This window comes from Bubalus bubalis, chromosome 13, assembly GCF_019923935.1.
Source record: "Bubalus bubalis isolate 160015118507 breed Murrah chromosome 13, NDDB_SH_1, whole genome shotgun sequence".
NCBI classification, from domain to species: domain Eukaryota; kingdom Metazoa; phylum Chordata; class Mammalia; order Artiodactyla; family Bovidae; genus Bubalus; species Bubalus bubalis.
The window spans coordinates 8,849,025-8,876,536 of record NC_059169.1 but is presented as its reverse complement, the minus strand read 5'-3'; the positions used below and the strand labels follow the sequence as shown (position 1 = coordinate 8,876,536).

General features: G+C 41.2%; 1 protein-coding gene and 1 long non-coding RNA gene across 3 annotated transcripts in view; one reads left to right on the top strand and one right to left on the bottom strand.

Annotated features, from left to right (window-relative positions):
- The window catches only part of FGF14 (fibroblast growth factor 14), a 629,173-nt gene that overhangs the window by 152,345 nt on the left and 449,316 nt on the right, over positions 1 to 27,512 (bottom strand). The window contains exon 1 of one of the 2 annotated variants that reach the window (XM_006042243.4): positions 9,653 to 10,094. The exons of the other annotated variant lie outside the window; for it this stretch is intronic. Coding sequence (XP_006042305.1) covers positions 9,653 to 9,845 — 193 coding nt within the window. The 5' untranslated portion in view covers positions 9,846 to 10,094. Of the gene's footprint in view, positions 1 to 9,652; positions 10,095 to 27,512 lie in introns of those variants that run through there. 2 annotated transcript variants of the gene reach the window in all.
- LOC123328953 lies at positions 9,605 to 12,589 on the top strand. The gene is made up of 4 exons (XR_006543981.2): positions 9,605 to 9,716; positions 10,237 to 10,371; positions 10,679 to 11,624; positions 11,738 to 12,589. It is a non-coding gene; the product is annotated as an uncharacterized LOC123328953 (long non-coding RNA).

Below are 27,512 nucleotides of genomic sequence, written 5' to 3'. Positions count from 1 at the left end.
CCTGTATCAGTCAGATCAGCATGCAAATATTTGGGTTGTCCAAAAAGCTCATTCGAGTTGTCCCCCCCCCCCCCATAAGATGTTAATCCTTCTGCCAAGTAGAAGTCCCCGGAAAAAATTACCTCACTTTCTCTCATCCATGAAGATAAAAATAATGCTCCTTATATCCTGAGGTTGGGAGAAGTAAGAGATGGGATGTACAACACCTCTACTTCCAGCAGGTTCAGTAAAAAGGTTTGATTAGTTTCCTTATGTTTTCCTTTAATGTGTCCAGTAGGAAGCCAAGACAGATCCTTCTGCCTTGCATAGATCTATTCAGTCTCTCCATCCCTCCATTCAAGTCGGACCCCATCCCCAGAGAGAAGGGAGACAGCAGATGTGTTCAGTGCTCTCTATGGCAAGGTTGGCCTCAGCATGAAATTTTCTTCATGCAAACAGCAGTGATCTGATTTGCTGGAATAAGGATGAGGTAATCAAGGAACAATTGAAGGTACAGAAACGATTAAGCTGCTGGTGGCATTTACTTATGCAGAAAGATTAACAGAGTTAAACAATTGTAAGCTGGCCAAATGGTAAGGAGGATAAAAAGCCGTGAACAAATATTTAAAGGGCATAATGTAGCCCAGGCTAGGCAGGAATTATTTACAGAAATCTAAAGAGCTACCATGAAGCATGTGCTGGAATAAAAAGACATTAAGCAATGAGATTCTATTTTCAAGATCCTTTCAAAAGGGAGAAAATTGTTGGATTCTGAAGAAAACAACTGTCCATCAAACAGTCAAGAGTTTCCTGAGAAAAGATAGTATATTCACGTAGCCACTGAACCCAGTGGTTACATAGCCCTTGGAGAAACTAACCAGAAGGGATAAGAGAACTCTATAAATTTATTCCTGCTTAATAGATAAAACTTTTACCATTTCCCCTATCTTAGAAGTCCTTTGTCATACTAACAGGATATTTAAAAAATTCAAAAACACAAATGTAAAAAAAGTTACCTTAAGTTTTGCCAATAAAAGATGGTTGGTTTAATAGCAAGAGAGGAATGTATGATCAACAGGAGATTAAATTCTAAGATGAACTATATTGTAGTATATTTATATGCTGATAAGAATCATACAGTAGGATACAGAAATTACATGATGCAGAAGAGAGAGGAAAATATTGGATTTTTGTCCCTAAGTAGGGGAAAGGTTCTGTTCCTCGATTTGTGGAGGTCTTGACCTTAAATAGGAACACTAAGAGTTCATTCCCAAGTTCAGCAGGAAAAGGGGGAAAGTGGGTAGATCAGCAGATAGATCTGTAAAAGCAGTTGCAGAGTATATGGAAATTTATTTTTGATTATTTCTATTTTCTCAGAAAAATAGAAGTAAGAACACAGTTGATGGAGAGGATAGGAGAGGAGGTCTAAGATGTTTGAAGAGAAAGAAGATAAGAAATATAATCTATTCAAGTGTAAATAGATTTTTAAAAAGGTACCAAGAGCCCACTTGATATTACTGACTATGAACTTAAAGCAGAACCAATGCATGCATATGCGTGTTTCTCTTCAGCCAAAATCAGTCATGTAGGCGCAGGCACAAAGTAGGTGGGCAGTTGGGTTAACCACGTAGTTTTGCCATGTAATAAGCAAAATAACAAGAAAAGAAGAGTCAGATAATATGTCAATAAAAGAATCTAAATAACGTAACTAGACTTGCGAAGGCTGTGGTGGTGGTGGTGGTTTAGTCGCTAAGTTGTGTCTGTTTCTTGCGACCTCATAGATCTTAGCCTGCCAGGCTCCTCTGTCCGTGGGATTCTCCAGGCAAGAATGCTGGAGTGGGTTTCCATTTCCTTCTCCAGGGAGACTTGCAAGGCAGTACCAGATTTAAATATTCACATGTGTGCAATCGTTATAAAGCGCATAATACAATTTACAAACAACTTTTAGCCTTGACTCCATTATATTTTTCTGGTATTGGTATTAGGAAGAAGATCTAAGAACTCATTAGAAAAGGACAATGAACCAGTGTTACTAACAGTCTGAAATTTTCATGATTAATTTGTGACTCTATAACCTTGATGGTTTGCTTCAGTTTATCATGGAATATAACTTAACAGACACAAGAAATATTTAAAAATACATTATCTGAGACAATCAATGAAAAATTAATGAAAGACCTCACATTAAAGTCATTACATGCTAGTGAAAGCCCTCGTAATTAATCCTTTTCAGAATTTCAGGTCAATGTGGCAATTCATTAAGAAGATAACATCAACTTATGTCACTTCCAAACACTTGCTGGAAAAACCAAAGCTGCATTCCTGTATCAAAAATGGCTTGGTAAAATATGGCTTTTTTTTTTGTCTCTTTCCCCAAATCCCACAAATAAATCTCTGCTTCCAGGCAAACTTTCCTGCACCCTCAGTTTTAAAAAGTTAATAACACATTAGTACATGCATTTAGGGCTTCCCTCCTGGCTCAGCTGGTCAAGAATCTGCCTGCAATGTGGGAGACCTGGGTTCGATCCCTGGGTTGGAAAGATCTCATAGAGAAGGGAAAAGCTACCCACTCCAGTATTCTGGCCTGGAGAATTCCATGGACTGTATAGTCCATGGGGTTGCAAAAAGTTGGACACGACTGAGTGACATTCACTTCCCTTCACTTCACATGCATCCACTCAACAGATACATATGATACGCATCTACTATGTGCCTTGAAATAATGTCTGCCATTAATGCTAATGCCATAGAGAACTGAAAGAGTGGAAAGTGGTGAGAAGGATAGAGTATTGAAGGACAAATTTGCTTTTGAATTTTGGTTGTGTCACTTGCTACCTGTAAGTCTTTTGGAAAAACACAAATTCTTTGAGCCTTGGTTTCCGATGAGATGGTGATGAATCTCAACTAATTGAAGTAATGAAATCAAATATGTGACAGCTGATATTCAGATCAGATCAGATCAGTTGCTCAGTCGTGTCCGACTCTTTGAGACCCCACGAATCGCAGCACGCCAGGCCTCCCTGTCCATCACCAACTCCCGGAGTTCACTCAGACTCACGTCCATCGAGTCAGTGATGCCATCCAGCCATCTCATCCTCTGTCGTCCCCTTCTCCTCCCGCCCCCAATCCCTCCCAGCATCAGAGTCGTTTACAACTGATATTGGGCACTGGTTAATAGAGGGGACCGTGGAGCCACCCTGGAACCTAGGTTTTAATCCAAGCTCCATATCTTAATGTTATGTGAACCTGGACAACTTACTCATTCTTTTTTTGGTTTCAGATACCTTATTTGTAGAATGGGTGGTTGGGTAATATTTTAGTGTATCATCAAATAAAGGATAACATAGCGTGCCTACTACATCTGCTTGTTGTGAGGATAGAGGGTACTCAGGGGCAGTGCCTGACATTGTGAGTGTCATATAGGTGGTTGATGACGCGTTAATAAGTTTCCAGTCAATTACAGCCATTGCCATGTGCTCACTGATCTCAACGGCCACTCTATGCCACTGCTACTCATAAATTCTGAGAAATACAGGATTTTTCATTCATTCATTAAATGTTGTGGAGTGTTAGCTATATGTCAGGCACCGGTGGGACACTGCCTTTTGAGTGGTTGCTGCCCATCATCATAGCATACGGGTCCCTATTAAACCTGATGTCAAAGAAGTATAAAAGCATAGGGTGAAACCCATATTCCGTAAAAAAATATTTTACACAATATAGCTTCATGAAAAGAATCTTTTTTCCTGAACGACAAAGTGGTAACATAAAATGATTTTTATAAAAGGTGTCTAGATGCCTACTACCATGCCTTACAGGTAGCCTTTCAGCCCTAGGGAACAGGGAATGGTACCATATTCATTTAAATAAAATTATTAAATCATAGCAATTTCTTAAATTGAACGTTGGAATCATTGTAGATAAAACGACTAAATTAGTTTTCTAGTCATGTCAACATAGTGTGGTTGATTTTCAATTGCATCAAACCCCCTAAAATGGTCTCTTAGATTTTTGAGTCTACCATTATTATGTTTTTAGCCTTTGAGTGCTAAAATGACTATATTTACAATATCATATACAATCTGTACTATTTAAATATCATAGTTCTTTTTGACTAAAATTCCTGACCATTTGGAGAGAAATTAATATAAACTATATCTAGAAAGAAACCTAGATTTCAGAACAAAGTGATAAATCAGATTGAAATATAATTCATTTACGACTCCCTTTCAATGTCTGCCATGATTTAAAAGTAAGGAAATAAAATTTAGAAGGTATCCTTTTTACATTGAAGAGAGGGGAGGTTCATGTCTATTTTAAAATGACTTTCTTATAGGAACATTGTATAGACTAAAATCGCTAACAGAAAAAACCAGAATTTAGGAGCTAAATGCAGAACAGCTGCACTAATGATTCTACTAATTTGAAATATAAAGTGAAATCTGTAGCTGATAATGGTAACCTAGTCAGGGGAGTGGAGGAGAATTGGTGCTTCTGAAATCCTGTATTTGAAGATATGTCAAAGGATTTCTTTACCAGTTAATAGTACTATTTTCTCAATATATGTAAACTCAACTCAAGCAATGAATCTAACCTAACCCAAAGGAAACCATCTTACTTACTTAACCTAACTTGCATCTTACCTGACCTACTCTGCTATCTTATACTTTATATATTACAACACTAATTTATTGCACCACAGTGGTATTAATCTTTTTTCAGAAGCTTTCAGCAAATGTAGAATGTCTGAAATCATAGCAAGTCACAGAAAATATACATAAGGAAGCAAGGTCAATTAAAAAAAAGTTTTTCAAATTGTTTTATGTACCAATTCAGTGATATCCCCATAATATCTCTCACGTAGAAACCCTGCATTTGACAGAATAGCCCTCATTAAAGATAGAAAATGTACAATTTTTGTCTAGCCTTAATAAAACTTAGAAGTAATAAAACTCTGCTTATCAAAGTTAGCAACAGGTATTATCAAAAGATAGGTAGGAAGACTCCCACAGACATCATTCTAGAAAGGTAAAAAAATATATACTTCCAAAAGTAAAACAGGATAATCTTTTGGGAGAAAAATACTCCTTCCTTATTTTGACCTAAAGAGCCCAAATAAGTAGGCTGTCTTTTTCTTTTCAATGGTGATGGCTCAGAAGCAGTAAGACGAGATGGTGGACTTCTACTGAAACAACTCTTTGCTGTTGATTATTTTCTGGAAGGGTGTGCTTGGCTTTCCTTACACAGTACCGTGTAAGAAGAAAGACCACTTCTCTTGTTAGGATAGCTAATGAGTTTCATTATCACAGTGTCACAAAGAAATGTATATATAGGTGTGTATATATAAGACAGACTACGTTGAAAACAAATTTTCAGTAGCTCATTTTTCATTCCCTGTTTCTTATGACATCCTGTAATTTATGTTAGGTAAAATGTGTTAGTGAGAAACCCACATAAATACTGATTAAACATATAAATACATTACACATGATATCATTGCTCCTATGAAAACAGCCAAAAAATGAAATATAGAAGATTTCAAAACACAATTGCATTAGCTATACCAAAGATTTTGAAAAGTTATTATCCTACAAAAATGAAAATTCTTTGGTTTAAAAACTGATAACAAAAATGTAACACTTTTAGAATATAATGTTCATATATATCATCACAGGTAGGTTCTATTTCACTTTTCCTTTTTTTGTTTTTGAGATTCCAAATAATAAAACTAGATGCAAATTGTTGTTTTCCTTGTGCCTTCTTTTTTTAGCTGTCAACAGATATTCTAAGTATCTATTTTCATAAACTAATTAAGCCTTAAAGTGAGGTTGGTTATTTTCTTGCATTCTTGAGAATAACTTGCAAATATGTAATCACACTCCAATCCCTTAAAAAAAGGATAGAATATATGTGTACTCTTAGGGAAAGTAAAAAAAAAAAAAAAAAGATATAAAATTTTGAAAAGTATATTTACTTCTAAAATAGTCTAGTTAGAGCACCGTGATCCAAAAACACTTTTTCAGCTTTGGACATATTGACATTCCTTATTTTAATTCAATTTGAGGGCAGTGACAAGTACCCAGGGCATGGCAGACACACTGCCAAGATTTGAAAGTCCAGGAATACAGAAAACAGAGACACTGCTCCCTACTACAAGCTACTGAATATGTGTGCTGGATTAATTATTATTGGGCATAAACAACAATCATGAGGTATAAAATGAGTTCTTTTTACTTCTCAGCAATGAGGGAAGACTTCTCAGGGAAGTTGGCATTTTTTCCAAGCTTTAAGAAATGGGCATCATTTCAACAGGTGAAGGGAGAGATTCTGTGCCGAGTGAAGCACAAACTAAACTGCAGAGATTTGAAACCATGTGGTTGAACCATGAATGATGTTTGGAGTCCAAAGTGTTAAGGGTGGAGGGAGATGAGCCTGGAAGATAAGATAGAGTGCGGTGCCCACCATGACTACTAAGCCATCTAGCAAATTTCCATCCTCTACAGGAGCAACTCAACTGGTGAAAAAACCACCTTCTATGGGGTCAGGGGTGATCAGAGTTGGGGGGTAAGGCTTGACCCAAAGGGGATAAATAAATGTGTCATACGTTTTATATTAAATAAATTACTACTTAAAGGAGGATTAAAAAGAAGAAAAAAATCTACATCTAAGATATGTATATTACTTTTCCCCAAAAGACAAAATATCAAGCTGTTCTTTATTTGTTGGCAAACATGTCAAATGTATTTGCATTTCTGCGTCAAAAAGCAAACTGCAGACAAAATAGATGTAATGTGAAATGGCAGTATACCTGAAGTTTCTACACCTTCTCTCCTTCTCCCAAGAGGCTAAGATTATCCCCACTTTAGGGACTTCACACACATTGTTCTTTAGGCCTCTGCACCCTTTCTCAGATGGTAGCCTTCAACCTGTAGCTCTCGGTGTCTCCCACCCTGTCTCTTGGCTATGACTAGGGCCCCCTTCCCACTACCCTTGCCCCGTGGTTCTCTGCTTCAGCCCTCTTTGTGCATTTCAGGACCTCGAGTTTTGTAATTTCTTATTAACTTGTTCCTTGCTACCTGCAGTGACTTTTTCTCTCACGTCTGTAAGTTCTATGATACAAGAAGAATCGTCTGCTCTTTTCAACACCACACAAGTCCTAGAACAGGACTTACACATTATAAAGATTCAGTGACTATTCACCAAATTAAGAATTTTCAAATAAAATGATAAATTGTCACACATAAAAATTCTATCTTTAAATCAAGAAATCAGAATTTTAAAATTTCCTTGGGTCAGTTCCTATGCAAAGAATGAGTACAGGAAGAAAAGGTGAACATGCTTAAAAATATTTCCTAAAGAAATATTTAATTAAATAAGAATTGTGTATAGTTATATTTAGTAGTATATAACCATGTAATTATATATTAATATACAATTTACACAATATAGTTTCAACATTTATTTTGCTTAAATTAAAAATAATTCCTTTCTAATACTCAAAGGGTTTATCTACATTTTCTTCACTAAAGAATATATGTCTTTATATAGAAAATATATAAGGATAAAAGAAAAGGTCCTGATGAAACTTCCTTCTATTCTATTTCTTTTCCATTCTTCCATCAAAAATAAGGTAGCAAAAGTGCCCTCAAATATATTTTTCTTGCAGATCATTGAGGCTTGCATATCACTGCAAACTCACAAATGTCAAGGGAGCAGGGTTACAAATGTTGAAATAGACAGCTCAGATGTCTTTTTCACTGGTAAAAAGTTTACCCCCATCCTAACATTCACAAGTATAAAGCAAACCTTTCTTCATGACTCATATGATTCAGAACATTTATTGTTCATATTTATAAAATAATCCACTGGTTTACATTTAAAGAAAACACACTAAGTTTTCATCATTGTTCATATCAAAATAATCCTATCTAGAAGAAATGTGCTTATTTACTCAAATAGATGGCAGAATTGGAGCTCTAGCTGGTGAAAACTGGGTTCTAAAAGATATTTAGATGAAATTAGGGGAGAAGCAAACAGGTTAAATCATGATAACGTGACCTTCCATGGAACAACAACATTCAAAACAATCCAGTTGGTCTTATAACACCCAGGTTTGCTGGACAATTGTTGCTAAGTCACTTCAGTCGTGTCTGGCTGGACAGGGCTCTAGGCTAAAGTGAAAAATTAAAGTCCATTTTCTTCAACAGCTTCAACACTGGTCTGAAAACATCATTGTCCCCAAACTCCTCATCAGGAAGTCTCTTCTCTTATAGCTCTATAATTTATCTACCTTAGAACTTCCACCCTGATCCTGCTCAGATATTTGCCTTCTTGATTCTAAGAGCCGGTAACTCCAATTTCTATCTGTGACAAGGAGTGGTTTAAAAAAAAATACAGTTCTAGCTTTTGTTTAAAGAAGCATTGAAACTTTTGGTCATAAATCTGCAAATGTGTGGGATACACACACCCTCACATAGACACACACCTAAAACACATGCTTCTCTTACCCGTCTTTGGAACAACAGGGAACTTAAAATAAATACAGCTGGGCACCAGGAATATAATGTGCTGGGCAAACATATACTCCTATTAACGTAAATACATTCTTCAGCGTTTCCTGCCGAGCCCACTTAGTGATGAAAAGCAAGCCATCCCTATTTCTCCCACGGAAACATCCCACATGCTCGCCAAACAACCTCCCCTAGCAACTGGATGCCCAGCCGACTAGCAGAAGGAACAAAAGCCTCTGGGCTTCAGCTCAGGGGTAAGTCCCTTCTGAGACTCCGGTCATTTTAAAGGCAGCACCAGAAGGTCTTGCTGGGCACTAGTTATTTCCCGAAAAATACGTCCAATGAGGCAACTATTCTATAGTAACTGCTTCTTTTGCCTCGTGTAATTCTTGAGTCCTTGAATCAAGACTACCACGTATGGGGTTGTCTGCCAACACCCCTACTCCCATGCGTTCTTCCTATTCTGCGCCCCTCTCCTCGTCCCAAGAGGCGATCCCTAGACTTCAGAGTGATCAGTGCTGCCCGCTAAGCAGCTTTCTGGTAAATCTCAACCCAGCTGGCTCCCAAGGCAAACACACCCCCACTCACTTCTCTTGCACCAGCCCCCGCCGAGCGCCTGGCGGAGATCACCACCTTCCGCCAAGGTCTGAGAGCCCAGCGGGTTTCCAAGAGCCCTGGAAACCCAGAGAGGCCAGACCCAGAAATTCCCGGCATCTCCAAGCGGACTGGAAGCAGCCGGAGCGACCCCAAGGTGTTAGGGGAGGTCCCCCCTCCATCCCCCGTCCACCGCCCCAACATTCCGGAGTCAGACTCTACGCCCCGGGCGGGGAAGAAGCCCAGAGAGAGTAGAGATTCTCCCTGGGGGGTCAGCCCACATCCGCCTGGAGAGCTAGAGGCAGCGGTGGGAACGGGCCACCCTGCGGGCTTCTGGCCGGTGGAGTTTTCAGGGGCTACAGGTTGCCAGAGAGCCGGTTCCCAGCTCCCGGGGGCGGAAGGCGCTAGGAGCGCTCGGAAGGGAGACTTGTCTGGGAGGGGAGCGGAGGGATGTTGCGGGGGTAAGATGAGAGATCGAGGGCGGGAGGGGGCCCGAAAAGGCCCCCCACAAGCGGGGAGATGGGAGAGGGCCGAGAACACGCCTCCCGACCGGGACCCCCCGCACAGACCTTGGCGCCGCAACCTGCGCTTCTTGAGGCCGAAGATGCGAACTTTGGAGAAGATGTCCACCAGGTTACCGTTGCAGAGCCCGCGGTTCTTGCTGGGGCTGCTCCGCCTCCTGCTGGCGGACGGCCGGTCCCAGTGCTGCTCCCGCGCCTGCCGCTTCTGGCGGATCAAGCCGCTGGCGATAGCCGCGGCCATGGTGGCCCCGGCCCGGGTCCGGAGGAGGGAGGCACGGAGGGAATGGAGCCGAGGGACCCCGGAGAGGGACGGGGAGACGCAGGGGGCGGCTCGCCCTCGGGGAGGCGGAGAGGACGGCTGGGGAGAGGGCGCAGGGGCGCTCAGTCCCCACTAGGACCCATCGCCCTCTCCGCGGAGCGCGGGGCCCGGCGCGCAAATGCGCCCGGGGCGCGGCGGGAGCCCGAGGTGGCGGCCGCGTCGGAGCCGGGAGTGGGGCCCGGGCTGCGGGCGCCGCCGGTCACCCCGCGTGCCGCCCGAGCCCTCTCTCCGACGGGCAGCCGCCGCGACTCGCGCGGCCTCGCTGTCCGGCCCGCCTCCCGGGCGCGAGGGCGAGCTGGCCGCCTTCTTCCAGGGCAAGGAGTGGAGGAGCGGCGCCCGCAGGGTCTCCGCGTCGGTGCGTCCAGGGCGCGCCGGGCAGGACTCAGCGCCTGACTCGAGCTGCCCCCCGGCCGGTGCCGCCGCCGCTGCCCGCTCGCGGATTCTGCCGGTGATTGTCAAGTGCTTTGGAAATCAGCATCTGGAGAGAGCAATCTTCTCCCAGGAGATCTCTAATCAGAGCGCTTCGTTCCCACCCCACTCCACTCCCCTCCCGTCCCCCCCCCTCCCCTCCTAGGTCAGTCTTCAGAAAAAAAAAAAAAAATGGGGAGATACAAGGATGACTTTAAAAATATTAATAACCATATAAAATAAAGCCCAAAATGGGTGGCAGGGGGGTGGGGTCCTAAGAGGCTGAACCAAAGCAGGTGGAATTGAAGGAATGATCAGCGCGCTTTTTCCTGGATGAAAACTCGCAGGTGCCCGAGGCTCCCCGGGCTTAGCGAGGGTTTCTGGATCTTAACGTGCCTCCTGGTCCACGGAAACTCGCGGGCGCGGCTGGAACGCGAGGTGGTTTCCGCCCTCCTGGCTAATCCCTCCAGCTCCGGAGCCTCTCCACCCCGGGAAGGAGGAGAGGGGAGGAGGGAGCTTGGGTGGGAAGCGAATGGGTCCTGAGAAGGGAGGCGTCTCCACTCCCTACCTAATCCACCCAGACTCTCCGGACTATTCCTTCGTCTAGCTGCCGGGAGAAGTAGGCTTGCCATCCTGAAACCGTAGCAGAGCAAGAAGGAGGGTGCAGGGGAGGGGAGAAGACCCCACCTCACCCCTCGCCCCGCCCCGCATTCCCAAATGTACTCTGTAGCACTCGGAGGAAGAGATGGCTGCAGCTGTAGCCGCTACAGAACAGCAGCGGGGACGGAACATTGAAGAAGTCACTACAGAATATTAAGGGCGGGGAGGGTGACACAGTATTCCAGTAACAAGAGAAAGCAGCCAGACTGAGGGACACTCCAATTAGAGCTGGTGTCCCTGGGTAGAGAGCCAGGGAGCAAAGCGGATGAACTGTGTCTGACATTCAAACACAACAGCTGCTGCCTAGTCTCCCTGATTTCCTGTCTGTGTCCCAACAGCAGTTCCGTGTTGGGTGAGCGAAAATATGAAGGCCCAGGAGGAGGGGAGCAAGTGGAGGGCGCCCTAGAAAAGGAGGTTGGGAGAGAAACAATTCACGCCTGGGTGAACGCAGATCCATGGTTTCTAGGATACACTCGGAGCGTCAGAACTAGGAGTAGCTTGTGCTCCTGTGGTTTCTCACCTTTCCCTCTTTCCTTTAGATTGCTTGTCATTCCAGGAAGGCAAAGAAAAGAAATGGGCAAACTAGACGTCTCACAATCGGGTGTGAAGAATGGAGGAAAGAAAACTCATTTGGTAATTGCTGCTTGTAACAATCGCTTCTCTGGTAACTGCTTTAGAGCTGGAAAGAGGACAGCAAGCAGCCTGGGAGCAGTTCTGAACCAACACACACTTTGTCTTTGTCTCAGGAATAGGCGGCAAAGTACCATGCAGACCTGCAACCAGGCAAGTGGGAGAAGTTCAGACAAGGGCTGATGACAAGGATGCTAGACACCTTTTGTTCTATGGAAGAACTTATCCACAGTCTCACCATGGAAGCAATTACTGCTCAGCTGTTTTTCGTTGTATTTACAACATATTTACTAACAAGTCTCTTCGGAGGAAGAGAATTTAATCTAAAAGGAGTATGTAGATTTCAGTCCAATGCAGATCAAATTGGTTTTAGGATAATGTACATAATGTTTAACATTAAAGAACATATTCTGCAAGCTGACTTTCCCTACCTTATTGTGTTTTATGCACCTATGAAATATGTCTATCTAATAGCCATGATTATTAAAAGGAATATGCATGAGGAATTCTTCCAGAGATTTGCAATCCTTAACCAGCTATGAGATAGGAAAAGTAAAGGAAAAGTGTGTGTTGACTATTTTACTCTATGCCTACCTTTTCCTCCCTGTGTTACATGTCTTTGTTCTCATCTTTTTACACTATGTATTTAGTGTTGCCATGTTCCTGCTGAAAAAGGAAAGGTCATCGGCAGAGATGGATACACCTAATAAAAGGCTATTAAAAACGCACTGAAATAAGTCGTATTGAACAGAAGAAGTAGCTTCTCCTGCCTTCCATTATTGAAGAGTGGCTATTTGGACATTTCAGACATTACAGATTGCAATTTCCTAGTGACTTTACAATTAAAGCAAACATATTTACTTATAGTAATGAGTTTTTCAAAGAAGCAAAATGTTAAGTATAGTAACCTTTTAAATATAGTACAATTGCCCCAAACAACATAACCCAGTTTGCTTTGAAAGTTTTTTTTTAATCCTTGTAATAAATGTGTCTAGTATAATAACTTGAACAGATTAAAGCTTCTTATTATTAGAGCTGTGTTAATTATTTTCTTTCCAGGCATTTTCTTATAATTCAGTCTTCTCTACAAGTCTCTGGATTGTATAATCCATAGGAAGGTTGGTGTTTTGGTTTCTTTAGACCCCCTCCCTTCAACGTCAGCCACCTCCAGACAAGGGTGAGATTCAGCACCGCGGACAGAGATTCTGCCCAGCCTTAGCGCTGAGCGAGGAAGCAAGTTCCCTGAGCGTGGCAGCGCCTCTGATGCTCTACCTTAAAAGCAGCTTTCCACTCCCCACGCCACCCAAGGCGGGAAGGAAATTAATCCTCACTGCTTCCACTGGCATTAATAACCCACCTTAGAGCACAAAGCCTTTCAGCTTTTTGATAACCGAGAAATACTCTTTTATTCCTGATGCATTCCGACCCCTGGCGCAGTGGACTCAGTCTCAGCGCATCTACGCAGGACTGTGAATTTCACAAGCCTTAAACCGGGTCATTTCTATCTTGTGTGGTTTCCTGTCTTAGCGGAGCATGGGTTGAGGGCAGCATTGGGAGAATCCCGGTCTTTTCGCTTAATCCATGCGTTTTCCTTTTCACCTCCCCAAAACACTGTTTAGTTGTTTACAGATGGAGGTAATAAAAAAAAAAACAAAAAAAAAAAAAAAACAAAAAAAAAACGCAAGAGAGCCATCTGCTGTCTTAAGCTGTGATAAAAGCATGTGCAAAAAAAAAAAAAAAAAAAAAAAAACCCGGGTGAAAACCGTTCAGGACAGGTGAACACAAATCCATACCTTGCTGTGATTCAGAAAATAATTTCACACTCATGAGGACCTCCTTGGTGTCACTAATTTCACATTTGACTTTACAAAAGCAAACAATAAAGTACCGCCGAGACAGCAATGCCTCCTGACCAACCTGTCAGGAGTCTGAACTCTCATTTCAGACAGCCGCGTTCAATTCTTGCCTCTGCTCCATCCTGCCTGTATAAAGATCTCCAGTGAGTTGCTTTAGTCTCCTTCAGCCTCAGTTTCCTTATCTCTAAACCTGAGATGATAATGAAATCTCCTTTTCAGTTCTTGTGAGATTAAAATTAATAAACAATTGTAAAGATCCTTGTCCAGTGTCTGGTAACATCCTCAGTGCTTAAAAATGACAGCTATTATTTTCATTGTCTTTCAGATCACTTACTTCTATCTTGGAAATTCTGTTCCAATTTCCATGGCTTTTTGGTATCAAATTATGTGTAACCTCGTGTATATTTCTCCACCTTCTAAATAGGTACACAAAAATGTTTTAAGTACTCAGAAATGTAAAAATTATTCTAAGTTTTGGCAAAAGAAGTTCAAGGTCAAACCTTAGTTCACAATTGACCAAATTTGTGAACTTAGCTCTGTAAGCCTCTTTCCCCACTCACTGAATAGTGATAATAAAAACATTTCCCTGCCTCACAGAGAGCAATACGTGTGCCTGTGAGAAAACAATTCTAACACTGCAAAGTATCACACAAGCATTAGTTCATTGGAAGCTGATTACCAACTACTTCCCTGTGCTCGCAACTCTCCAGAAGATGCCAGGTTCCCTTTGGCCCTTCTACTTTGCATATGTTGTTCCTTCTGCCTGGAACATTTTTATTGCCTCTTGCCCACACTCGCCTTGGCAATATAAAACAGTAGCTAAAATTACTATTGGAGTAAAGCAAACAAAGACTCTACTCTGCACCCTTGAGCAATTCATCTAAACCTAAGTTTCAATCTCCTTTGCTGTAAAATAGTCATAATAATGCAATAAGGTCACTATGAGGATTAAAGGAGAACATGTGTATAAAACACAGCAGTGCACACTCAATGTGCAACTCCACATAGTGCAAACTCAATGTGCTCAGTTGCTCAATCATGTCTGACTCTTTGTGACCCCATGGACAGCAGCCCACCAGGCTCCTCTGTCCATGGGACTCTCCAGGAAAGAATACTGGAGTGGGTTGCCATTTCCTTCTCCAGGAGATCTTCCCAAAGTCAATGCATGATAGCTCTCGGTAATCCCTTAAATCCTCATTACTCAGGTCTTCATTTCCTCAATGACCAAGTCCTACCTTGAAATTTCTATGAAGGTGTCTGGTAGGCATCTCAGACTTAACTTGGCCAAGATTACACTCTCACTTTCCTTTCTCCAACGTGCTTTACAATGTCCCCCATCTCTGCAATGACATCTGCCTTCTGCTAGTTCTTCTGGCCCAAAACTTGGGCCTTGTACTAAGTTCATTTCTTTCTTCAGTACCTTTATGCAATTCCTCAGCAAAATGCATTCACCCTGTCATCAAAATAGATCTACAATACAATCACTTCCCACTGTCTATGTTGCTACCTGTTACCATCATCTATTGAACTGTTACAGTAGCGACCTGATTGGTCCCTTGGGATTCACCCTTGATCTTTAACATGCCCTCAACACTGTGGCCAAAGTGTTAAAGGTATAAATCCTATTATTTTATGCCTCAATTCACAATCCTACACCTACGCTTTGTGAAACCAAAGTCGTCACAGTGTCTACAATGCTCCAGATGATTTGTATCCCTCGTCTACCTTCGTTTGCTATCTGCTGTCATCTGCTTCTCTCTTCATTCACCAGTGGCTGTTCCTCAACCCACCTGGCATGCTGCTATGGAAGGGTTTCCATGCTGGCTCTTCCATGTGATTCGCTCACCCCCTTCAAAATTTTGCTTACTGATTATCATCCCAGTTGAGATCTTCTTTTACAAATCTAGCTAAAATACCAACTGCCACCCAGTCAATCCCTTCTTCCTTCTACAGAGCTCTTACAACTTTAAAAAATTCTATGCATTTTTATACATGTATTTTAATATGTATCTTATTTATTTGGACTATCTTGCTGTCTTCAAACACAAGTATAAGGGGGAAGGTATTTGGTGCCTCATTTGTCAACTGTCACATGTCCTCTGCTTAAAATGGCACAAGGCAAAGTGGGTGCTTAAAGAATTAAGGCGTTGGATACATAGACAGCCAAACAGTTAATACCAAATAAGAGGAACACAAAATCTCGCTTAGCCCAGTCTGTCAAGGATAAATTACCCCAGGATGCTTGATCTGTTTAAGCACCAAGAAATCTAAAATTCCATTTGGAATATACACAACCTCAACCTCATAAATAGGATACACAGAGAGGTCTTTACACTTTGCTGTATCACTTAGGCTTAACTTAACATGACACGTAGTTTGAGTTGTAAATTCCAGCAGTGATTCCCAGGGCTTACTGAAGGGAATGAGACTGGAGAGGACAATGCTGCTGATCTCTGTGGCTCATCCCCACCCCCAACACCCTGTCTTCTCCTTTGCTTTCAGGTTGCTGTTCAGCTGCTCTGTCCTCTGACTCTTTGCAACCCAGCTCCAGGAACTGCAGCCCACCAGGCTCCTCAATCCACGGGATGTCCCAGGCAAGAACACTGGAGTGGGCTGTCATTTCCTTCTCCAGGGGATCTTCTAGACCCAGGGATGGAACCCGACCCTCCTGCTTGGTAGGTGGGCTCTTTACTACCAAGCCACCTGGGAAGTCCTGCGTTCCATTTGCCAATTGACAATATGCCCCATTTTCAAACTTGTTACATCAAATCAATCATTGGAAGCTAGATGAAATATAGGTTAGAATCATCTATAAATATAAAACTAAATAAAGTCTAAGGGAGGAGAGTATATAAAAAAATAACAGCCTTATTGACACTGATTTCATTATTAAAAGAGCCTTTCCCCCCTTGCCTTCAGAGTCTTTGTTATATTCTAGGTTATTTTGTTGATTAGGTTGTTTAAATATATGTTTTTGCATGGTTTACTAAAAACAAGTACATAATCTCAACTTCAAATAAACAAAAAAGCCTAAAAATATATTTTGTGATACTGATGTCACTATTAAATGCAAACCCTTCTTATTTTCACTAACTGATAATCTGCCTGTTTTATTCATATATGCCACAGCCACAGACATCATTTCTGTGTGACCAAATTCATCAGATCTAAGAAATTATTGACTTTAAGAGGCATCATTTAAGTACAAAGAAAAAAAATACATTTTATTAAACCATATCATGTCATAAATCACAAGGTGTATATCAATTTCAGAGATGTTTATACAAAAATTATTTGCACGGTGGAATCAATGAAATGGGATATAATGGCACTATGTAAGGCTATGAATGGCTATTCTACCTTTATTAACTGTGTCATGCTCTGTATTTTGCTTAGAAACATCTTACATCTTTTGATTAAAAAAGATTTTAAGTGCTTCAGGGAACTTGTGTTCAGAAATATCTTTAGTTTCATTATTGTCATTGTTGTCTTAATTCCTTTGTCTCCCAGTGGGTCTGAATTGGAAGGCTAGTTAGGGTGGAAACAAATATTCTTCAAATATTCGCTGCTTACTTATTTGATTATCTCCACCCAATAATTGACTCACTCCATTTTGTCACATGGTTTGCTTTGAATGTCAATCACTTGTGAACCATTTAAAGTTAAGGATAAAATACGAGGGCCCAACATTGTTTCACAAATAAATTATCATAAATTAATTTGGGGTGAGCTTGGGTAGGTCATAAAGGATATATCAGCATTTATGTTTTTATTCTTTATTCTGGATTAAATAGGTTCTATTTGAAAATGTGTGAGATAATTCTGAGAATTTAGTCAACACTAATGACCCTTTTTGATTTTTACTCATTTGGAAGAACATCAAAAGTAATGTTAAGAAGCACGTGGGACACAATTTCAGGTAGTTAATTAAGAATGGTGTGTATCCATTCATTACAGTTCAAGTTCAAAGTCTTATTTTTTCTGTGATAGTATTATTGATCTTTATTTTAGATTTAAAAAATAATCTAAATGAATGTTAAAGTGTTTTAAATTAGATTTTCAAGGAGTAATTGATTACGTTAATGTTATAATAGCCTCCTTGATTAATTTTTCTGGATATATTTATTTTTAGTAGGGAACAGATTTCCATCTATTAAAAAAACCTGGAAGGCATTTTATTGTTGCTTAATATTTTGACTCAATAAAGAAAAAGTGGAAACTATTGGTACTGAAAACTTGTGAACATTCTTCACTATAGAAGCAATACCAGATTGATATGAGCAGATGGCTTAGCTTTATAAATCTAATGTATTTTTTAAATCTGACTAATACGCTGTAAAAATAGTCTCAGTGGTCTCCAGTCTCCTATATTAAAGTGAACCTGAAATGTACATAGCATTCATTTCAGAACTGAAAGTATTGACTTATGCTTCCTCACTCTAATAACATCAATTTAACCATTAACCAGTGAACTGGGTTTTTGAAAAGACTATTAAATATTTCAACAGAAAAAAATATTATTCAGTTTTCAAAAAAATGAGAAATGAACTTGAATTTATATTCTCAGTGCAAAGAGTCTGTGTGCACATATGATATAACCTTATCGGAGTATCACATTGTAACCAATTTCTATTCAACGATTACTACAATGGTCTCTTCCATTGCTGTGAAAGGTTCTAGGTTAATTATGTTCTTTGTATGTAGTAATAAATGTGAGTGAAAGTCATTCAGTCGTGTCTGACTTTTTGTGATCCCATGGACTATACAGTCCATGGAATTCTCCAGGCCAGAATAGTGGAGTGGGTAGCTGTTCTCTTTTCCAGGGGATCTTCCCGACCCAGTGATTGAACCCAGGTCTCCTGCATTACAGGCAGATTCTTTACCAGCTGAGCCACCAGGGAAACCCAGTCATATATGAGCACATATGCACATGTTTATATTTGTGTGTAGTAATATATGGGCTAAACACAAATATGAACATGTGTGCCTGGACACACATGCACATGCATGCCCACATATGCATGTGCCAAAGCGCATGACGGAACTCCTGATGCTGGTAAAGATCATCAGAAAGCACCAGTGATTTCTGAACACAAGTGATTGCAAACTCCCGGTTTAAGAATCTCAAAACACTATTTTCATCACCACCCCAAGAGTGTAGACCATATCTATGTAATTTCAGTTTTGAAATTTTTTTTCAATAACAGTTAAATGGAAATTAGGAATAAATTAGAGTGTAGGTTTAGGTCATAATTCTTTGAACACAGATTGAGAGTATGTCTCTCTCAACTTATAAAACACCCAAGTAATATTTGTGTAATAGTCTGTGAAGAACTTTTACATGTACTGAAGTAGGTGTCGTGATCTCTGTTTAGGGGAAATGTTAAGCCTCACAGATGATAAATGACTGTAATGTTTACAGTGGTAGAAAGAAAGAAACAGATCTTAAGTATATCCTTTTCCTACCAATCTACCTTGGATTTAGATTGTCTGTGATTCCCCATGAATTTTGTACTAAAGGGAAAAGAATGGTGGGCATGTGCATTTTGGAGGTGGCTTCCCAGGTGACTCAGGGAGTAAAGAATCCATCTGCAATGTGGGAGACCTGGATTTGATCACTGGAGGAGGGCATGGCAACCCACTCCAGTTTTCTTGTCCGGAGAATTCCATGGATAGAGGAGCCTGGTGCACTCCATGGGGTCCATGGGGTCGCAAAGAGTCAGACATGACTGAGTGACTAAGCATACATATGTGCATTTTTAAGGAACCTGGGTTCACAGATGCACAGAATTCATCCAATTCTCAAAGTGACCTGCATCCAAAACAGAAATAAAAAATCACAACTGTAGAGGGAGACAGAGAAGGAATGAACACACAGCATCCAATACTACATTGCTGACAATGAAAGTAATACGTACTGATTAAAAAATTGGAATATAAAAATAAATGATAAATAAAATCACCTCTAATCTTGACATGAAAACTTGGGTGTATTTCTTCTGGTTAAAAAAAAAAAATCACTTTACAGTAAAAGTTGCTCTCATTTTTTGGCCACAGTTTAGTGACTGAGAAGATGCAACTGATGCAAAAGCCAGTGTATCAGACTTCACACACTTTCACTACATGACCTGGAAGTTCATCAGAAACTAGTATATTCTACATGTCTCTAGAAACTCTTTACTCAAGAGATCAGTTCAGTTCAGTCACTCAGCCATGCCCTAGTGTTGACCTCGGGCTCCCCCAGATAACCCGGGATCATCTCCCATTTCAACAACTTTAACTTAATCATATCTGCTAAGTCCCTTTTCCATGTAAACATATTCACAGTTAGAGGACTAGCGATAAGGACTCGGACATCCTTGGGGAGTGTATTATTCAGCCTACCATGCCTTGTTGTTGTCGTTTAGTTGCTAAGTGGTGTCTGACTCTGCGACTCCGTCGACAGCAGGCAGCTCTGTCCTTCACTATCGGCTGGAGTTTGCTCAAACTCATGTCCATTGAGTCGCTGATGCTATCTAACCATCTCATCCTCTGCTGCCCCCTAGTCCTTTTGCCTTCAACTTTTCCCAGCATCTGGGTCTTTTCCAATGAGTTGGCTCTTCACATCATGTCGCCATGCCTACACGCCATCTAAAGCACGTGAAAACAGATCCCTGCCTACCATTTGACAATCACACCCCAACCTCACAGCTATGGACAAGATAGCTGCTCCAGAATGCCAGTTTTTAAATTAGAGCGCTGTTTCATACAAATAAAATTTTTTAAAAAACACCAGCTGTTTACTTGATTGAATCTGACTAGCGCTGGCTTCTGCAGTCCTGTTGCTTCAGTCCCTGTTCAGAAAGATGTCTTATTATTTGCTGGGCTTCTCTGATACCACCTGCTTACCTGAATGTCTTATGACTTTAATTACTGCATCTCTCAGGAAAAAAAAAAAAAAGCATAGCAATTCTCAGACATTGCAGACACAGAGCCATTTTGTTCCCCTGTGGGTTGTGAGGATGCATTTTCCGAGTCCCACATAAATCCATGAAGAATTAAATTGCTTGAGTTTACAACATGCCTTTCATTGAGATTTAGGACCATAGAAAGGAGCTGAATAAAACTAAAACTAGACGTGTGATGCAGTGCAAGATGAGATTTAGGGCCTGAGGCTATCATCAAATGAAGGAAATAGATTCAGAAAATCTTTTTTTTTTTTCCTTTTCTCCATTCCATTTTCATTTTTATTTAGCTGTAGGGGTAGTAGATAATTGCTATTTCCTTTTAGAAATGTAGACTAGCTCCTTAGGTAAGAATTTGTGTTCCCTGGGGATTTGACACTGACCACAAATGAAGGGTATCATTCAAGTCAAAGATTTTTAAAGGAACTCGGAAAATTTTCAGTGAGTTTGATGTGCACAAAGGAAGGAATTTCAGAGAAAAAGAGTAACTTCAGGCAGAACATCATGGAGAGTTTTAAATTGACAAATTCTGTTCTCCTATTCTCTAAATGCCTCTTAGCTCAATCTTGTGCCCTTTCCCCCCTTTTTATGTTGTCTCTCACTTTATTTTCCTCTGAGTCCCTACAGAGACTTGAAGCTAGTTTCCAGAGATGAGAGCACCCAATGCTTGCAAGAAGTCTTTAGCTGTCAGTCTGGAATAGGGGCCATTCTACTTTGCAGACAAATATATATAATTTTGAAACACTGACACATATCAACACATGGATCTCTTCTCAATGAACAGAGATAAAGGGTCCAGGCAGAATGATTCCTTCCCCAGATGCTTAACTGGTGCAGCCACCTGGGCTAAAGAGGAGAGAACTCTGGCCACGCTCACAGACCTCTGTGTATCTCCCCCTGTGCTAAGTCACTCAGTTTTGTCCTACTCTTTGTGACCCTATGGACTGTAACCCTCCAGGCTCCTCTGTCCATGGGATTCTCCAGGCAAGAATAATGGAATGGGTTGCCATGCCCTCCCCCAGGGGATCTTCCCAACTCAGGGATCAAACCCATGTCTCTTATGTCTCCTGCATTGGCAGGTGGGTTCTTTACCACTCCTGCCACCTGTTCAGTTCAGTTCAGTCACTCAGTCATGTCCCACTCCTTGCAACCCCATGGACTGCAGCACACCAGGCCTCCCTGTCCATCACCAACTCTCAGAGCTTACTCAAACTCATGTACATTGAGTCAGTGATTCCATACAACTATCTCATCCTCTGTCATCCCCTTCTCCTCCCACCTTCAATCTTTCCCAGCATCAGGGTCTTTTCCAATGAGTCAGTTCTTTGCATCAGGTGGCCAAAGTATTGGAGTTTCAGCTTCAGCATCAGTCCTTCCAATGAATATTCAGGACTGATCTCCTTTAGGATGGACTGGTTGGATCTCCTTGCAGTCCAAGGGATTCTCAAGAGTCTTCTCCAACACCACAGTTCAAAAGCATCAATTCTTAGGCGCTCAGCTTTCTTTATACCAACTCCCACATCTGTACATGACTACTGGAAAAACCATAGCCTTGACTAGACGGACCTTTGTTGGCAAAGTAATGTCTCTGCTTTTTAATATGCTGTCTAGGTTGCTCATAACTTTTCTTCCAAGGAGCAAGCGCCTTTTAACTTCATGGCTGCAGTCACCATCTGCAGTGATTTTGGAGCCCCAAAAGATAGTCTGTCACTGTTTCCATTGTTTCCCCATCTATTTGCCATGAAGTGATGGGACCAGATGCCATGATCTTAGTTTTCTGAATGTTGAGCGCCACCTGGGAAGCCCATAAAATGGGCTTAGTGGGCCTCTCCAGAGGTTTAGTTCTAGCAGGACATGTCTCAGATGTGTTCATCTCAGGGATTTTTGAGTATAAACTGGAGACAGCAATTTGACATGACTTTACACTATGAGGTTCCGGTTTTAGCCCCTGAGGCCCTGTTACAGGAGGGAGAGCAGACACTCAGGTGCTGCCTTCTGCTTTTCATGTTGCCGAGGCAATGATACACCAGGAGTCCTATTCCAGGACCTTTGTTGTAACTTCTTCACTGCCTCCCATGGAGGCACTGTACCCTCCACTTCTGGAAACTCACTTCCACCGACTCAGCTTCTGGGGATGGTCTCTTTGCCTCCCAAGCACCCAACCACCCCAGTGCAGGGCTCCGGGCCTCAGGGCCTTGCCTTCCAAGAGCCTGACACATGTCAACACTTTTTTTTTGTTTGTTTTTTGAAGACATACACACTACACTGACTCAATGTACATGAATTTGAGCAAACTCCAGGAGGTGGTGAAGGACAGGGAAGCTTGGCTATAGTCCGTGGGGTCCAGAGAGTCAAATACGACTCAGCAACTAAACAACAACAATGCTATTACTTAGATAATCTGAGTTGTCTATGAATCGCTTCATCTGACATTGGCAAGGTCAGCCCCCTTCAGTTAAGATTTTCATTAAAAAAATTTTTTTAGACATAAAGGCATATGTCTTCATTTATATAATCAGCCTTCATTCATTCATTCATTCATCCACTCAATAAACATATCTACTGAGCACTAACTCTCCATCACTAAGCTTGACCCAGTATTTAGATATTAATAAAAAGCAATTTTACCCTCAAGCAGCGCAGACTATAGGGGAAGATGGCACATACATAAGTGGGACTGAGTGTTAGAGAGTCAGAGTGTGAAGCTTGCACAAGGAGAGTGGAAAGAGAGTGAGTCTATCTGGTGTGGGTCAGGAAGTGTCTCCTGGAAACAGCCACGTGACAAGCTGAGATTTAAAAGCAGGTGTTCTACCAGGTACACAAGAGGGGCTTGGGGACTCCAGCAGGGAAGTGTTAAAGGAGAGAAACCCCAAGTTAAGACACAGCTTAACATGTGAATTCAGTGAAAATGGTTTTGTACACCAAAAGTGCCCAGTTTGTGTTGGTGGCAAGAGTATGAAGAATCTTAGCTGGCGATCACATTAGGAGTCATTTGTGGAAATTTGCACCAGCTTTAGAATCAGCTGAGCATATAAACAATATGTAATGATTCATGGAGTATTGTCTTTCCATATATGTTTGCAATATGAACCACTCGCTTACCGGAGCATTTGCATGTCATCTCACAATTCTCAACTGCTCTTTATCCACACTTCTCTATTAACCTGAGAGCCAGGGTCACTGGAGTTAAACTGTATACAAAATAGGATATGTGTGATATATGTCATTAAACATACACACACACACACACACACACTCACACACACACACACATGTATCTGCTGCTGTTCAGTCAGTAAGCCGTGTCCAACTCTTTGTGACTCCATGGACTGTAGCCAGACAGGCTCCTTTGTCCATGGGGTTCTCCAGGCAGGAATACTGGAGCGAGTTACCATTTCCTTCTTCAAAGAATCTTCCCGACCCAAGGATAAAACCCTCATCTCCTCCATTGGCACGTGGATTCTATATCACTGAGCCATCTAGGAAGAACTATATATATATATATAAATTGAAGGGCAATATTAACTGTTTATCAGTGGATGGTGGGGTACACTTTTTATATTTTATTCTTTGTACTTTCCCCCCAATATTTTACAAGGAACCATAAAAGTTTGCTTTAAAAACAAAACAAAACAAAACAGAGATGTTGACTTTAGAAGGAATAGGAGGACAACACATATCCAAAGGGGAAAGAAAGTCTTCACGTTTAGCTGAGGATATCATTATCCTAGCTGTAGATGTCATTAGCTGATTAGATTGTTCTTCCTTCTAAATTGCAATTAGTCTTATTACTCCTTTTAAGGTGAGAGCATATTCTATTTATATGTAGCAAAAGCCTTGTGTTCAGAATTCTTAAACATCAACATCTTTCCCTTTCTTCTTTGTTATAAAATTTTTCTGTTCTCACAATCACTCTAAGAACACAAATAAAACCATGAAAAGAGTAACATCTTTTTCCTTGAAAAATCAAGTTGCAATCTCTAAGACAATCTCCACTATAGATTTTTGGGATATGAATAATATAATTCAGGGTTGAGAGTGTTTACCAAATCTGATGTCATAAAGAGCAAACTTAATTTCCTGTGATAAACTATTGGTCTTTTTATGACCTTGCCTTGGCTCCTAGATGAACAGGTCCAATTTTAATTACAGCACACTTATGTCCCCATATTCCAGTATTAATGCTGTGCTGATAAACACAGAAATGCAACTTGGTCACTGGGATATCTGGTTTTCATGATGCTCTCTCTGTATTGTGATACAATCATTCAGTCATTTTCTTTTTACCTTCCAGGGTATCGTGTGCATGTATGCTCAGTCACTTCTGTCGTTTCTAACTCTTTGTGACCCTGTGGATGCTCCTCTGTCTACAGGCTTCTCCAGGCAAGAGTACTAGAGTGAGCTGCCATGCCTTCCTCCAGGGGATCTTCCAGACCCAAGGATCGAACCTGCATTTCCTGCATCTCCTGCATGGCAGGCAGATTCTTTACTGCTGAGCCACCACCCTTCTGCTCAAAATTCCCATAAAGAGGCTTTAAATCACCTAGTCCTGTTTTATTCTAATAACACTGCCCAGAGGATACCTGGTTTCCATGGGCATCCTCCAGGAACTGAGGACCCAACAGACCCAGAGTCACCCTCTCCTTTCCAGGTGGCTTGAAATTTAGGTCTTTCCTGGTATTGGGCCTGAAGCCTGATCGAGTACAGCTCACTGGAATAAAATATGTTTCCCTTTTCCACGTGATCCTCTTTGAGTATTTTATTACAACACAGGCCCTCACAGTTGATTTCTGTCCCTCTAGTTTTCATGCTTTTAATGACATTGACACACCCATGAGAGCTGTCGCCAAGGTCACACAAAACTTGCAGGGTTTTTTCTGCTCATCTGTTGACTTTTTCTGCTTGCTTCTGGAACTCAAGTGAACCCTTCCCCTCTTGACATCTCTGCTTCTCGCCCGTGGCTCCCTAAGTCCTATATCCACCCTCACGTTCTTTCAGTGCCGAGCCTGAACACCCACGTTTTCTCTTCGCCTTCCATTGGCAACTCAGTTAGTAGTCAATACTCACTGTCCTTGGCACTTCTTCTGAGAATAGGTTTTGACGTTCTCTTTAATTGCGAACACTGAGGCTTCTAAACGAAGCTGCGTTTATCTAAATTCTCTTAAATCCTTTGGACTGTCTGCTCACCTCTCCACTCCTCCACTGTGTGTGAACAATGAGGGAGATTTTTTCAGCTTCACTGAGACAGGGACCTTGTCTTCCTTGCCCACTGCTCATGCCTGATGCTCCCAGAGCCTGCCATCATGCTTGGCCCCACAAGGGATTCAGGGATGAGCTGTCCCATAACTTGGGAAGATAAATTCGCTCTGAGTAAGCTGAACAGAGTGCTAATGGCCATGTTAAACCTTCGGATCAGAAATGCACACTGTAGAGACATGTGGAGCCCAGATCTCAGGGTCTGTGTCCTTCACTGGGGTGGGGCGGGGGGCTCCCATGTGGCACTAGTGGTAAAGAAACTGCCTGCAAGTGCAGGAGACATAAGAGACCTGGGTTTGATCCCTGGATTAGCAATATCCCCTGGGGGAAGGCATGGCAAGCCCCTCCAGTATTCTTGCCTGGAGAACCCCATAGACAGAGGAGCCTGGCGGGCTAAGTCCATAGGGTTGCAAAGAGTTGGACATGACTGAAGTGACTTAGCATACATGCATGCAACTTTTGCTGAGCAGAGGGTCAGAAGAACAAGGTTGATCCAGCCTGACTTTCCCTTTAGACCCTATGTCTTCTTCACATTATTTCCTATATAAATTAGATTGCTATTTTAGCCCAGTGGATCTCCATAGTTGCTGTTCATGGAATCACAGAGGAAACTTTTAAAAAATATCTCTGGGGGTGGGGGTAAGTCCTGAGTACAAGACCCTTCTCTAAAGCGCTCCAAAATCCACTACAAATATGGTATTATATAAATGATCAGAATTATCCATTACAATTAATAGTATATCTTTTCAAAGATTTTTCTGGAAGCATATTATTTGTTTCATGTGTCAACTTATAACCTTGCTTGCAATTTTTCTCTTAGTGTATGGGGAAAAAAAAGTCCTTTAATGGAAGACAGTCTGGCCTTTATTTTGAGCCCATTGGAAAAGAGGCAGTTGTTCTTTCCATGATTTTTAAGAAGGAAATCATAAATGCATAAATAAGCCGTATCATCCCAGAGGAAAATTTGGTTCTTGTATCTCTAGTAACTACCAGCTGAGTTAAAGCAAGCTACAGGCAAGTTTTCTAAAAGAAAAGAGCTACTTGTGTTGTTGTTTCTGTAATTGAAGTTATTAGTCAGTCAGTTGCCCTTAGCCACTTTTGTTAAGCTGCTGCTTCTTTTTTTTTTTTTAATTACAATAAAATAAATTTGAAAAATCACCTAAGAAGAATTCCAAGGGCAAAAATCAGATTCTAAAATCCTAGTTGAAACATTTTTCTTCAGTGTTTAACATAGGGGGCAAATTTAGAAGGAAGAAAAAACTGCAATCAAATGATTTTGGGGTCAGTGTTGCCGAGGAGGAAAAGAGAAGTAGAGGGAAAGGGGGAACATCTAACTGCCTCTCGTGACACCCTGGAGCCCTCTGTTTCTCTTTCCTTTTTTTTCAAGTTCTTTGTAGCCTTAATTTTTCACTGTATCTACCTCCATCTTTCTTAATTAAGGAAAATAACTAAATGAATAATATTGGTGATATTTTACATATTTTCTTATTTTCATTCTAAAGCTGAGTCATTTCTATTTCTCAAAACATGTTCAAACAGATACATTAAAACTAACCAAAACTAACCCAAACTACTCCTTTTCCTTAAAACATGGTTTGTATGTGTTTGTGGTCAGAACCCACTCTCTGCACACCTCTAACCTCCCATTGTGAATAGAGCAAATGCTTTAATAGGAATAAATCAGAAATTGACTAATATAAGATTTTCAGATTGCCTCGCAAGTATGTTTGTTGAATCAGATTGAACTAATGTTACTAGTTATACATTGGTGTATTTGCCTAATTAGTTTGTGATTGTAGTTTCACATATTATTTTAATCTTTGCAATTTAAGTAA